The sequence below is a fragment of the Scaptodrosophila lebanonensis genome, unplaced genomic scaffold (assembly GCF_003285725.1).
Source record: "Scaptodrosophila lebanonensis strain 11010-0011.00,11010-0021.00 unplaced genomic scaffold, SlebRS2 tig00000053-arrow-pilon, whole genome shotgun sequence".
In the NCBI taxonomy this organism is placed as follows: Eukaryota; Metazoa; Arthropoda; class Insecta; order Diptera; family Drosophilidae; genus Scaptodrosophila; species Scaptodrosophila lebanonensis.
Window position 1 is genome coordinate 9,432,295 of NW_022060548.1, and position 14,942 is coordinate 9,447,236.

The following is a 14,942-nucleotide window of genomic DNA, read 5'->3' on the forward strand; positions in this document are numbered from 1 at the left end:
AGTTATACTAAGCCGCTATAGCGTAGATATATGTAGTTTGTCAACTTGTGAGCATTTTATTTGCAGCGGGATAACAACGTAAGGCCGACCTTTTCATACCAAGAACGCCCGCCATTTGGCAGACAAAACTTCAATAACAATTATAATAACAATAACAATTACAACGACAACGGCAATAATTGGTCGTTTTATAACAACAAGAACAACAACAGCTGGAACCTGCAAAGACAGCTGCCACCGGACTGGTGTAATCCATTTAGTAATAGTCAAGGATATCCCAAATCCAGTGATAGATGCGAGTTGCGTTGGGAACGCAGTTCTCACCCAATTCCAGCCAAACAACAGCAGAAGCAACCACAGCAGGAGCCCAAGATTCCCAGTCTATTGGTTTCCAGTAAGGAAACAACAACTAAAGATCAACTCAATAATAAAGAGCAAACGAATCAAAATAAGTTGAAGAACAAGAAGAGTGATCCTACGGAGAAGCCACGCAGCACCAGCACTCTAGCTAGAAAAAATAGCTGTGACGAAAGCATATCGTGGATAAATGCTAAAGAATTGGAAAAAAATAACAACAGCGAGAACTCAAATAGTTTAGCAGCATATAGGCAGCTGGAGGAATTAAAGAAGGCACCAACGCAGCAAAGAGAGGAAACTAATACTACGCAGCCAAAAGAACTCACAGTCCCAAGAACAAATCCCAAGATACAGGTAAAACCTTTATCCCAACTGCTCCGACAAGAGATAATTGCCCTAACTAGAGAGAAGAAAGAGGAGACAGCGACTTCTCCAGCGGAGCATGGTGCAATAAAATCACAACTGAAGGCCACTCCGCGAATACGTGAGCGGACCTCGAGCAGTAGCAGCGTGGAGCTCACCATTAATGAGCGCCTCGCTACTATGGGCAAGGAGGCACTCAAGTATATAATCAATAATAAGGATACTATTTATGACGAGCATTTGCAGCTGCAGGCACGCCGACGTCTACGCGAAGAAATACGCCGTCAGCTAAAGGAAATCGAGCTGGAAAAGCCAAAAGATGAAACCAAAGAGCTGGTTGAAGATGAAATTGTAGATGCCATTAAGTTGCCACAGGTGCTGCTGCAAAATATTGAAAAATTCTTCGGCATAGACATATCAGTTGCGGAGGTGGAGTGTGATCAAAGCGAGAAAAAGACTGAGGAACCTAAAGACAAAGGACAATCTCAAGCGAACCAAACAGACAGTTTAGAGACCATGGCTAAGCAGTCCAAAATCTCCACCGATCTTATGAGGCGTCTCAAGGTAGCTGAGGAGTTCAAGGCCTCAGCCAGCAAGCGCTCGCACGAAAGCGCCACAAGAACAAGTCGCAGCAAGTCGCCGCATGCTCCGGTAGATTCCAAGCGTAGAAAGAAGAGTGTAGAGGAGCTAAAGGAGCGTAGTCCCAAAAAAGCCGAACGCAGTCCCAAGAAGTCTGAGCCTAGCTCCAAACAGGTTCAGTCCAAACCCGCGCAAACAGCACCCAACAAAGTGGCTAGCCCCGCACCAATTAAAGAGCCTGTGAATGCTATTAGTGCCACAAATGGGCGAGAACAAACTGATAATAAAGACGTCGCGCCTATCAAAGTGGAAATAAAACCGGAACTGCCTGGTGAATCGCAATTTTCCGAAAATATCATAGTGCTGAGCTCCTCCGAAGATGAAGACGAGGAGGAAGTGCCGAAGAAACAAGCTGCTAAGCCCGATAACGATGCTTCCAAGAAACAAAATTTTACGATCAATGGCGAAAATGTAATTAGCAGCTTCGAGAAGCTGGTGCTGCCCTATCTGGGCAAAGAATTAACGGAGCGATATCGCACCAAACACTGCCTGAGCAATCAAACGCGATTACATTTCATTTCCTGTGTCTGCACCAGCGAATATAATTCGGAAACCTTCAGCAAAATCGAAATAGCCAACATACAAAGGAATCTCAAGTCATCTCAGAATCAAGTGGGCTTAGAATTTCTACTGCGCGAGATAGTCAATGTGGTTAACTACCAGAAGCAGGTGGCACAAAAAAAGCAGGAGACAGAAGAAACTAATAAGATTAGCGATGAGTCGCTGACAAATGCTGTCGATAAAAACGCTGAGACCGCGCCTGATTTGCCATCAAAGACACCGGCACATCAAACGAATGCTACGAGCCCAGAAATTGCTGAGACAGCAAATGCAGAAACAGAATTATGCGCCCAACCCTCTACAATTTCTGGTACACCACCCGCAATCTCGCCACCCCGCAATCTGACACCAACCGCAGGACCTGTTAATGGCCTCTTGCCAGCAACAGCAACATTTGCAGCTTCTGCACTGCCAACACGTTTACCAGTCCTACCCTATCTTAGTATGGAGTCCACATTGCCGCGTCTCTCGCCCGGCAGCCTCCCGCTCCATGGCAACTGCAGTCTGGATAACTCGGAGTCACTGTTTCACTTGGGTCTCAGTGAGTCTGTCACTCATAGTTTACTCGAGACTGATCGGCGACTGCTCGAGAACCAAAACCGACGCAGTTTCCTGGAGGAAATGATTATGAAGTTTCAGAAAGAGAAATCCGATTTAGAAATGCAAAGTCTAGAGCTGCAGAATCGAAAATTTTTATTACTCAACACAGCCATAAGCCGCAATCAGCCCATAAATGGGCCGATGCCCTCAAGCTCTCCGCCAACGATAATCACAGCTCCGGTTCCAACAATCTCACCAACTGAAAATGTTGTCCATATTACGAAAGCCAAACCACGTTTAAAACGTCGCACCGTTTTCCTAAAACGTGTTAAGGTTTTGCCAAAACGGAAAGCAACTAAAAACCGTCTAATCCTTCCGAAAGCAACTCCACAAAATCAACAGGCCGATGAGTTGCAGCGCGAAATTGAGAAATCACTGCAGGCCTGTGAGGAATCAAAAAAATCGACAGCATCTAATAATATGCCCCTACCCATGAGACTCTCCGTAAGCAATACCGTCATTAAGGACGAACCCATTGATGTTCCAACGTCCCCTCCCACGTCCCACCCAAAACCGGCAGATGATTATGACGTCGCGAAGGCGAAAAGTTTCCGCTCCATGAAACCCAAATCCACATCGACGACTGCCCAACAGCAACCTCTGGCTGTTATACCACCGTTACCGCCGCCACCCCCACCACCGGAGCCCATAGCGAACATGTCCTACGATCTACCCCGTAGTATACCCAAAACATCACCAGCTAAAGCGTCGAACACAGCCGTTCAGTCACCGCCTATCGCCAATCTCAACTATGACTTCATTCCTAGTGGTCGGTTGCATAACATCAAAAGCCCCATTACCCAGCTATGCATATATAAGGTGTACATCATAGCTGCTGCGGAGGATGGGGATGTCTATATGTTCAACATAGGCTCCCATAAGCTCGAACGCCAGATCACCAAGCACAGCGAGGCCATCACAAACATGTTTCTGTGCGAAAAGGAGTCCTTCCTCTACACTACATCTCTCGATGGTTTTTTGAAAAAATCATCCCTAGAGGTGGGTAGCACAGTTGTGCTAAACTGCTATTAACTTCGGCGTTAATCCCTATGCTATTTATCTGTTGTCAACAGAACTTGGAACGCGTGCTTCAAACGGTCTATTTCAAGGAACCGCTACAGTCCATTGATGTCGAGTGGGGCATTGCTTTCATTGGCAGTCGTTGGGGCAACATATTTACCTATAATTTGACGGTAAGTTCGACATTTTTTGAGTTTTAACCAGAGAGTATTACTTAAAAATATTATATTATATATGCAATTTTATTGTAAAAGTTTCAACCCTACTATTAGGGATTTGTTGTCCCTTATCCATATATCCTTGGCATATTTGACTGCTTAAAGAAGCTGTAAGTTCAGGGGAACTCACTAATAGCTCACTTCCCAATAGAGACTGAGAGGTAACCCAGAGTATATTTGCTTTATTTAAAAACTTCAATCAGAAACCCAGGAGTTCTTGTCCTTTCTGTTTACTCAGCTTTAGATTTAGCGATTCCTACTCATCTTCACCTTCCACAGTTGTCGTCCCGATAGTTTTTGAGAAGATCCTCAGAGAATAATGGAGCTGGAGATGTTGGCTAGAGAGTAATTTAGTTAGACTGGTGGGAGGACTCCAGACATGAAGAAGATACTATCCCTGTCAACTATCTTTGATTATTGTATGCAGAGGCTTGAAGAAGTCGAAAATTTCGCTGTACTCCCAAGTAGAAGCCAAACCAAATGGTAACCTGTCCATTCATTATTTTCTTCACAAACAGAGGGCATCGTCAATGTGATTTGCTCTTTTTCTGCCTTCCACAAGGATTTGCAACTTTTTCGATTTAATTAATGTGCGGCTCATTAAATATTTAGCTGTCAAATAAACACACTTGAAAAAATTCAATTAAAAATTGAAAAGCACGCCTGCCAAAAAGACAACACACGTTGGTCGACGCCACACCTTTTGGAGCGCGAAAGCAGCCAGGCAGAATAACAACAACAATAAATTGGCATTAAGCCGCCATTGTCTAGACAATGAAAATCAAATCGAATTTTTTACATACTTACAAATTGGATAGTAGAGGAAAGAACAGTTGGAGAGCTGTGATGGGGCACTTCATTACTGTTTGGCATTATTTCGGGCAATTCATTTCTTTTGGAGGGTAGAATACAACAAGGCATAAGTCATAATACAAGTATAATGGAGCGTTCGATATGGAAATGTGAAAAAATTTCAAATTTATTGCAGCGACGTGACCAAAACGAAGTGCTGTTAAATGTTAGCACAACTGTACTTTTCTCGCAAACACAACTGCACCTACTTTTTGCATGCACAACTGTACTTGCTGTGCTACATACTATTTACTAAATATTTAGGTAACACCTAAGCTATATAGCTACAACTATTGTCGTATATAGAAGCCTAGAAGTTGTACACGCCCCCCAAAAAAAGAAGAAAAATGAAAATGAAAGACAGACGAAGCTGGAGAAGGCGTTTCCTTCGATGCAGCAGACGCTGCTATTGCTTGATATTTTGTCTATTGTTTTGTGTTTTATTTTGCATTTGTTGCTTTTACTGCACGTTGTTTGGCCGAAAAACTAAAATTGTTGCACATGCGAACGACTACAACGACAACGACGTTGAAGGCCCTGAGATGGGCTTCGGGTGGGGGTTAGTTGCAACAAACAACAGCAAATTGCAGCAGAGCGATGAGCATGGAGCATACCATAATCGTTAGCGTTGCTGCTCGCACAGCTTCGTTGCAAGTTGCCGCTGCCGCTGCCACTGCTCCCTATTGTTGTTTATTTAAGTTTTTATGTGTGTATGTTTAGTTAACGGTATATTTTGCTGACTCACACTATCACACTGCTCTTGACGCCTCTCTCTCTCGCTCACACTGCAGCCTGCACACACCACACTCTCTCTCTCTCTTCCTATTGTATATTGCAGGCAGACAGGCAGGCAGACTGCCGCCTGGCTTGCAGCAACACGAAGTCAACGACTCGCCTGGTCGCTCTCTCACTCTTCCGCTCCCTCTCAGTGCCTGCTGCCTCTTTCTCGCACATTGTGCGCATGTCGGAGCCACCGTACTGCAGTTTCCTTTGCCGGTTTGCTGTTATTGTTGCTGCTATTTTTGTTTTTGCCAATGCGAGTGCTGTTGCATATACCGTTAGTAGTTGGGCTTGCCACACACACACACACATACAAATATATATAGATACTTGTGCATGCATATTTTTTGCTTTTCCTTTTTCTTACCCCACGCTCATTCGTTACATTTTCGTTGGCGTTGGCGTTGGCGGCGCTGCCAGCAAGTTGGCAGCAGCAAATAAAATGTTTATATGCTATTTACTCAAAACAATTTTAAATAAAATACAAGCAAGGCATAACCCATACCCGCTCTCTATGTACTGCGCTGCTCACGCTCTCTCTCTCTCTCTCTCTCTCGTTCGCTCGCACTCTCTCTCTTATTGCAGGCGAAATTTCCAAGGCGTTGCAATTGGAATGTCTTCGTGCCTGCCGCTGTTGTTGTTTTTATACTTGTAGTTGTTGTGCTTGCTGTTGTTGTTGTGACTGGCATTTCTTGTGCTGGTTGGCTCCTGTTTTGTTGTGTTGTGTCGTCTCTGGAAAATGACGCCTGTGCGAGTGTGTGTGTGTGGGAGTCTCGTCGGCGCGCCGCTTTCTCATTGGCTGTCCTTGACGAACCGGGTTGGTTGTTTGCCAGCAAATGCCGTTAGTATGTAAGTAATCGTAAATGTAACTCTTTGGTCTGGCCTGGCCTGGCCTCTGTTGTCGTTGTTGCTGTTGTTGTTTTGTAGTAGCATCCGCCACAACGTCAGCAACAGCAAATTGCATTCGTGTGTGTGTGTGTGTGTGTGTTAATGTGTTGGTGCTGGGGGGTGTGGCAGGACTGTCTTGCAACCACTAAATAAACAAAACGGCACAGTCCTGCAATTTTGTGTGCGCCGCCTGCAGTTCTCTAGCTGGTTGGGGCTATTTATTTATTTTTCGTACCCTATGCTTTCCTTCTCAGTTGCACCCAGCAATGGTGGCGACGCCATCTTGTAAATAATCGAGGCAGCGCAGCAATAACAGTACATAAATTTGCAGTCTCATCTTCTTTTTCTCCCCCATTCCATTTAGTTGCATGTTGTTGTAAAAATAGTTACGTTCATGCCATATTCGTGGGGCGTGCATTGCAATTTGATTATTTTCCCCTTTTTTTTTAACCATGTGGCATATTTGGGAATAGGTAGATAGGTGGATAGGTAGGTAGCTCCTCATTTATCATGGCACCGACTGCTGCAACAAGAGGGAGGGCGCGAGAAGTGGCTGCCATTTCTGGAATTTTCTAGCGGATGTGGCAAGTTTTTCTTTGTCTAATAATAATGCTTTTTGATGAGTTTCTGCACAAAAAAGGGCTTTTGAATTTTACGATAAAACTACTTTTACTGTCATTAGTTGTTTAGTAGTTAAGGAAAACATTTGCTGAATATGGAAATCGAATCCAATAATAATAAGCATTTGTTATATCTTATGCCAAAGAATTGTATGTGAGTTGGCAACTATAATACTTTTCGACTTTTCTCTGTTTTTATTAAGAATTACTATTTTTATTGTAAAGTAAATAGTATTATAAGTACATATAAAAAATCCTTGATTTTCCTAGTCTTTTTGTGCTCTAAAAGCCATACTTTTGCAAAAAAAAAAAGAGTTCAGCATTTTGAGAAGCCAATGATCTCTGAAGAGTTTTTATAGAAGTTCAATTAGAAATTTTGGACCAAACACCTTACCTGCCCCTATTTGTAATTGGTTTTTGTTGAAAGTAAGCCTAAAAACAATAAGCAATTTAATCAAAGCTATAAATTGTTTTTCAAGGTATTTATTTATTAAGTGCCACTCGAGCTAAAGCAGATAATGCCTTACCTATATGTATATTTATTGGGTAATATAAATGTTAGCCAATTTATCGCCAGCAAATGGTTGATAATGTCTGACCTACATCAATTTTTGTGCGGAGCGGAATTAAAAAGGCTTTCCAGATACTTTCAATAAATGCAGAATCAAGAGACAAATTCAAGAGGAATTAGAAAGTTGCTACTTCCTAGTAATACAGTCTGGCACAGGCGAGTGTGAAGATTATAGATACTGCTACTGAATGATTTAATAGATACTAGTGCTTGTTCTACAAGGGAATAGTTTTGGAATTTACGAAAAGGTAAAACTGTTTAGAATCTTGAATCAATCGAGCTTTGCTTCGCTCAAGATGCAGTTCGACTTGGCTGTAGAGATCTAGAAAAGTCGGAAGAAAAACCAAATTGCTTAAGATTTTTAAAATACCATCTAAGTTTTTTGACTAGAAAGTTTTTCGGTTAACCAGGGAGTGTGAAAGAGGAAGATGCTGCGACTCTTAAAAAATGCAGAGAAGTACAGTGAAAACTCTCATGATGGACACCACTTTTATCGGCACGCCCCTCATAGGCAAAATATCTAGGACGCAATTTCAATAGCAACGGTTTAATATAATCGGTTAAGCATAGTAAAAGGAAAGTAGAACATTTCCATTCATAAATAGGAGGCGAAATTTCTAAAGTCGTATGATAGTTATCTAGGGGAATGGTTAAGGTCGAAGATCTAGAAACCACATCATGCGTGATTCAAACATGAGGGCAAGCAACTATTTCAATGCTTCATTTGAAATGGAAAAATGCGGGATAGGCATTCCACAAAGTCATGCTATGTTAAGGACGGTAATTCGATCCAGCAATATTTGGAAACAATAGAGTATTTAATAATCAAGCCACTTGACAAAGCTGTTCAACATATAATGTGTCAGCACAAAAGACATGGCCAATCGGATTAAGTGGTCTGCTTAAATTGTCGCACACGCTGGCGACACTTCAGCGGGGGCCAAGACAAATTACAATGCAAAGCACAACTCTTTGGCTATGTCCAGTAATAGCCAATAATCAGCTGAATAAAATGGTGATAAGGGCCAATAAAAGCGGGCAATATAACATGGGGATGTAGCTCAGATGGTAGAGCGCTCGCTTAGCATGTGAGAGGTACGGGGATCGATGCCCCGCATCTCCAGATTGGTTTCCTTTTTTTAGATCTCTCATACACACGCAAACTATAAATATGTTGCTAACTTTAGGAGTTTAAAAATAGGATATCATTTAAACATTTCTTGAACCTATTTCAGACCAACAAAGTTATTGATATGCCGTTGCTTGGAACTGGCCAGTCCATCATTGCTGTTAAGGCCACCAAAGAGGGTGTGCGCAAGATTCTCGTATTGGGCTGCAAGGGAAACTCTGTCTATATGCATGATGCAGCCACTGGCTTGTTGCTGCGTCGCCTCAGCGTTCCAGAAGGTTTGAATGTCTATAGCCTGCTGCTAAACGAAGTCTACGTCTATTGTGGTACTCAGAAGAATGAAATATTTAAATTCGATTTTGCGGTAAGTGTCGATTATGTCCTTGATTTGATGAGCTTTTCATCTGAGGTTTTCTTTTCATTGGATTTTCAGAGTGGAGCCCTCGTTTCCACACTGAATTGTGGCAACGGTGCGGTATCGATGGCTACATATAAGGACCGATATCTGCTGGTTGGCTGCTATGATGGCTATATTTATGTTCTAGACAAAATCAAGAATGTACAGGTCGGCCGTTTTGAGGGCTCGGGCCGTTTGGTGCTGGCACTGGCAATAACGGGCGATAAGGTGGGTGTGAAATTGAATAGAGATTATTTTTATAAAATTGTTTATTTGCTTAATTCGCAGGTAGTTACATCGTCTAAGGATACCTCGCTGGAGATACTGGAAATTCCTCCAGAGCTGCTGAATTTGGGGCAATGTTCTGATTCTGTTTGAGGCTACTTGTTGCTTACAATTCAGTTCCCAACAGACACACACACACACGTACATAAATATAATAATAATATTTAATATGTATATTTTGTATAATCAACTTATGAATATATTAGTTGTATAACATTTATAGGTTCGGATACATACATATTTTTTGTATTTACAGTTATTAATTTTTTAAAGCCTAATCGCGTTACTACAATGTGTTTTTTCTTTTGAAGAACATTTCAATGCCTTGAATAATACAAAAGAAGACGCAAAAATAAATGAAAATACACAAAACCAATCATATACTGTAGTCATATACTTGTCTTTGACTATGTTTGATCCTTCCATTTAGTGAGTAAGTCTTAAGGAATCTGTGGTATGCGCACTGGATGGACACTGGTCTGCAATTGGTGGAGTTTCTGATTGAGTTTGTTCGAGTGATCGCGCAAATAGGCGATGAGATCGGCCTGCTTTTCCAGCAGCTCCGCGGTATTTCCCTCTGGCTGCATCAGTCCAAGTGAGCCGCTGGCGCTGTCGGCGCCACGCAGAACATCTGGTGGCGGTGCGGCTTTGTTGAATTTACGCACCTTGCCTGCAACGGAATGGGGGACATTTAAAAAACGTTTTAAGAATGCATAAGATAGTATTCCTAGCTGTAATAGGTTAAAAGTACTGGATGGTCATACAGTCGAACAGAGAAAAATTAACATTTAACACAGGATATAGAAATGTGCACTACATGAAAGGATTGTTGGAAGCAACAGCTGGCAAATCAGCGTTTGATTTTTGGACGGTTTAGTAAGGATAGTCAACTCTCTTTTACTTACTAATGTAACAGCCATGGATGGCCGCCAAAACGACATTCTCGGCCACATTGAAAAGAGTCACATATGCGACGGGCGAGAGCCAGCCGGCGGCACAATGTACAAAGAAATTCTCGCCATAGTAGTGATGAATGAGCGCCTGCACGGCCAACAGCATTGAGTTCCACAAGGACACCACATGCAGTGGAATGCCCTTCTGCATGGCCGTGTCCCTGTGAAAGTCGTGGTAGCCGTTCAGGCGCAGCGCATCGTGTTCCCGCTTCACATAATGATCAAAGAGCTGACAGAGATAGAGTGTGGGGTTAAGTATTGAACCGATCAATGCTATGTCATTGGCATTACTCACATAAGTTATCACCCAGAATGTGGCGCGCAAGTATAGCATTACAAAGTAGGCGTCGCATCGCTTCTCTGGTTCCCAAGTAGCCGCCAAGCAAATGCCCACAATTGAGATTATCGTCGAAATAAGCAAGTGTATGCTACACACATACATAATAATAATAATTTTGCATTAGTGTGCGTTAATTGCGTTGCGATAGAGAACCCCTTTCATCCCAACAAATTAGCTGTGATTCATAGCCGGGAATTGCAAATACCTGAATGCGGGCACCGTTTTCAGCGGCTTGAACGTTCCTCCATCGTCAGAGAACAAAACCGGATCCATTAATGGAGCGGTGTCCTGATTCTGCATTCTGGGCTCATTGGCTTCCATACTCAATAGTAACTGACACGAAAAAGTAATAAGAACTAACAAAAAAATTGCTTTGTTTTGATTGTTGTCGGTAGTAATGCTGGGCTGCCAAATTGCTAACAAGCGTGCGTCAGTCTGGCAGCGCTCTCTAGCGCTGCCACTAAATTGGTCATTTAACAGCACTGCAGCGCGCTTACTTTGCCAACACTTTTTGATCAAATTCAAAGCCAATTGCGTTGTTGTTGTTTATGTGTTTTTTGTGTGTATTTATTATATTTGCAATTAAGTGATTAATATTAGGAATTTTAAGCGCTTAACAAATGGCTACGCCACTGCCGCGCCGCGTTAAGGATATGTCGGCGTTTTTTGATTCGGAAGATGATTTAAATACGCCCTGCAAGTCCAGTCAAAGGAACGCGTGGGTGTCTAGATTTACAAAAAATAAATGAATGAATAAAATAAATAACAAACCTTGCTTGCAGTGATCAAACAAACAAAGAGAATGTGGCGCAAAGCATTAATAATGCAAAAAATAGTTTGCTCAATGCTCCGAAGGAAAGCGGATACGGTTTCTTGTAAGTCCAATATCCTGCTGAAGAATCTTTTAGGGCTTTAATTGAAATACTTCTACGATTTCTTTGTAGTCCTATGCGCACGCGGGAGCTCCAAATGCAGTCGGATAGCGATGAGGAGGACGAGGAGGAGGGCAAGAGCGATCATAATTTAAATTGCGCCATTCTAAACGACTCCTTTATACAAAGTCCCTTGCATGAGAACACTGCCAGCACGTCAAGCCTATCCATTCCCGCGGCGGCCCTCAAGCGCACAGACTCCAATTTATCGTTTCTGGGACGATTTGGCAATATGGGCATCAATTGTAGCGGCAGAGAAAAGTCCCCCAATGCTGAGGTGGAGGAGCCTGCAAAAAAAGGCCCACCACCCACGACGTTGCAACGTAAGGCCATTGAAACGGAGACGCCACTACGGCCATTAAATGTGGCCCCCAAGTCGCAGTTGAAGCACGAGGCGGAGTTTGTGACGCCACAGGTACGATGTCGTTCAATTATGCGAGGATCACGTCAACAGGACTTACAGAAATCCTCGTCAGCAGCCAGTAGCTCGCTAGCCAACGAGTTTCGCTCCCAAAAGGTGCTCTTCCAAACACCTATGGCAGTGAGTCGCGGTGCGGCCTTTCCCGGTGATAGCATCTCATTCTCGCTGTGCGATACCATCAGCGAGAGTCCTGATACGCCTGCCCAGCCCAAGCCAGCGGCTGTGCCCCGAACTGGCAAATCCAAAGTCTCACTGGAGAGTGCGTTTCGCGAAGCAGAAAAGTTGGCCGAAGTGCTGCCGCCAGTAGCGTCGGCGCCGGCACCAGTACCGCCAGCTTCCACGCCAGCAACATCCTCTTCATCCACAAATGTGCTGAAAATTAAGAACCATGAGTACGTTATAGTTCGCAAATTGGGTTGCGGGGGCTCCAGTTCCGTCTATTTGGCGCGTCGCAAGGACACGGGCGAGGAGTTTGCGCTGAAAGTGGTGGATTTGCAGGCAGATCCTGCCGTTGTCGAGGGCTACCTGAACGAAACAAAATTGCTGGCCAAACTGCAGGGCTGTGTCTGCGTTGTGGCGCTCTATGACTAGTAAGCCATACCCTAGAGATAACCCTAACAAAATATAATAAACTCACCCTTTCACAGCCTCCTGAACAGCCGCGAATCGAAGCTGTATGTCGTAATGGAAAAAGGCGATTCGGATTTAAATAAAATACTGCAAAGCTATACCACAAATCTGCCGCTCTATAATCTGATGAACATACTCTACCAAATGCTGCAGGCAGTCAACTATATTCATCAAAATGGTGTCATCCATTCAGATCTCAAGCCGGCCAATTTTCTGATGGTCAATGGACGCCTGAAATTAATTGATTTTGGCATTGCCAGCAACATAGCCGTCGATTCGACTAGCATTATCAAATTCAGTCCAGCCGGCACCTTCAACTACATCAGTCCCGAGGCCCTAACGGATATATCGACCGGTAGCAGTCCGATGCGTAACAATCAGCCGAAAATGAAAATCTCCACGAAGTCGGATGTCTGGTCTTTGGGTTGCATTTTATATCTGCTGTTGTACCAGAAGACCCCCTTCGGTCATATCAGAAACATAAACGCCAAAATGAGCGCGATTTCCAGTCCCAGCACGAGTATCGACTATCCAGCCATACCGGTCTATTATCCAATCATGTTGGTGCATGTAAGTGGAAAATAATTCATTCTAGCTTCAAGATTCAAACTCAATTAAATCAATCCTTAGTTCGGTCGAAAGAATTTTTCAAAGATTTTAAAAACCAGTTTTCAATAATTTAAATAGGTTTCGAAAATAAGACTAATCTTCCATTCAAATATACTTTTTTTGATATCTTGCAACGTTTTCAAATTGGAAAAAATTGGGGAAATGTAAATAAAACATTAACGAAAAAAAAAAACGAACAGAAAAGGGTTCAGAGAACTAATTACTCTATAGAACTCAATTAAATTCGTATATTCCCATTTATTTTGAGTGAAATGTAGATGAGGCAGATTAAAATATATAGATCTTAGACTTAGTACCGGCCCTTCATATTGAATATAGACGTTTTCATCACGAATACGTCCTTAAAAACTTGGAAAAAGCGCGTAAAATAATTCGAAGTTCCATCAAATTTCATTAACCCAGGTTTTTATTTACAAGTTATAGTTCTGTTCTTGATACATACATCTGGAATGACGTAGAATGCTAAACATACAGGATGTAATTCAATACATGGGTTCTAAAAAGTTTTTTCTCTGATGAGAAAACCCTCGAACTTTGTATTATTAATAAATATGCACTACCCAATAATTGCTGTCACTTTTTTGGTATTTTCATTCGGAATAACTTTGTAAAACCTAATATATTCCTGTGTTTTGATTATTGCAGTACATTTTGCCTAAAAGCTACTTGAAGATGTTCCAAAAGTAATTTGATAAAAGCAACCACATTATTTGTGAAATAAGAAATCATCTCGAAGACTGACTTAAATTTTAATATTTTATCCCGTCAGCAAAAAATTTTTTCAACTTATTAGTTTGATTCCATTTAAGAACCTACGTTTTAATTGAGATGTACTTTTTGAATTTTTACTTTCACTTTGGGTTCCAAAACGTTGAATTCCATAAGCAGAATACCAATATTAAAATTTTATTTTAATAACTTTTAACCAAATCTATTGATCTTTTCCAGATGACCAAAAATTGCCTGCAGCTGGAGCCAAAAAAGCGGCCCTCTTGCGCCGATTTGCTGCAATATCCATTCCATATGGTCATACCCATACAAAATCTGGCATTGACTGCCAAACGCTGAGGGAAAGATTTATACTTACAACATGTATACAATAGTAATAATAAAAACCAGTCAAATGTACAATTTTTGTTTTGTTTAATTTTCATATGTGTGTGTATTGAATTCTCATGTATTTTAATTATAAATCATAATCTTTATAATCAGCTCCAGTTTTTCTTTCATTTTCATAATTTGTTTTATTTTTTTAATACATAACTCAGATTAGTTTAATACCGCCGACCATTCAATTATGAAATCGATAACATGCTATCGAAGTGCCGGCTCTCATTGTACAACACTGTTTCGGCAACAGATTTGTTTCTGTTTTCTGCTTTTGTTTGCACTATTGTTTTATTATTACAAAGCCTAGTTACTATTTTTGCATGCAACAAATTTGAGAATTAATTGCTATGTAGTTTTATAAATCCTCATCAATTTATGCAGTTTTCTACAACTTGCCAAATGTGGGTGTGTGGTTGTTGTTGTTTGTGAGCTTCATGTTGTCTCTCTGTGTGTGCAATTATAATTTGCATTTACTTAAATTAGTTTCATTTGTTTATATAAAAATAGTTTATTTGTTTATGCTTAATTAAATATGTTGCTGTTTTTTAGGGGGGGAGAGGTTGGGTGACCATTTATGCTTAACGATCTAACACGCATTTGCTGCTGATGCTGTGTTTAGAGGGGTTTGTTGGCTTCAATAAAAACA

The 14,942-nt window shown here is 41.8% G+C and overlaps 3 protein-coding genes and 1 non-coding gene across 4 annotated transcripts in view; 3 read left to right on the forward strand and 1 right to left on the reverse strand.

The window, feature by feature from the left end:
• LOC115623531 (histone-lysine N-methyltransferase, H3 lysine-79 specific) overlaps nt 1-9,455 on the forward strand; it is a 29,326-nt gene extending 19,871 nt beyond the window's left edge. Inside the window, exons 4-8 of the mRNA XM_030517913.1 lie at nt 67-3,519; nt 3,594-3,713; nt 8,705-8,962; nt 9,032-9,223; nt 9,284-9,455. Coding sequence (XP_030373773.1) covers nt 67-3,519; nt 3,594-3,713; nt 8,705-8,962; nt 9,032-9,223; nt 9,284-9,373 — 4,113 coding nt within the window. The 3' untranslated portion in view covers nt 9,374-9,455. The remainder of the gene's footprint in view (nt 1-66; nt 3,520-3,593; nt 3,714-8,704; nt 8,963-9,031; nt 9,224-9,283) is intronic.
• Trnaa-agc lies at nt 8,520-8,592 on the forward strand. The gene has a single exon. It is a non-coding gene; the product is annotated as a tRNA-Ala (tRNA).
• LOC115623532 (transmembrane protein 192) lies at nt 9,453-10,960 on the reverse strand. The gene is made up of 4 exons (XM_030517915.1): nt 10,779-10,960; nt 10,529-10,661; nt 10,186-10,462; nt 9,453-9,950 (listed from the first exon to the last, which is right to left on the reverse strand). Exons 1-4 carry the CDS (start codon nt 10,892-10,894, stop codon nt 9,721-9,723), a joined length of 756 nt encoding a protein of 251 aa, XP_030373775.1. The 5' UTR covers nt 10,895-10,960; the 3' UTR covers nt 9,453-9,720.
• Nucleotides 10,961-11,154: 194 nt separating this feature from the next.
• On the forward strand, nt 11,155-14,314 carry LOC115623715 (dual specificity protein kinase Ttk). Its single transcript, XM_030518196.1, has 5 exons — nt 11,155-11,291; nt 11,356-11,448; nt 11,518-12,516; nt 12,574-13,126; nt 14,135-14,314. Exons 1-5 carry the CDS (start codon nt 11,194-11,196, stop codon nt 14,252-14,254), a joined length of 1,863 nt encoding a protein of 620 aa, XP_030374056.1. The 5' UTR covers nt 11,155-11,193; the 3' UTR covers nt 14,255-14,314.
• The last annotated feature ends 628 nt before the right edge of the window (nt 14,315-14,942 follow it).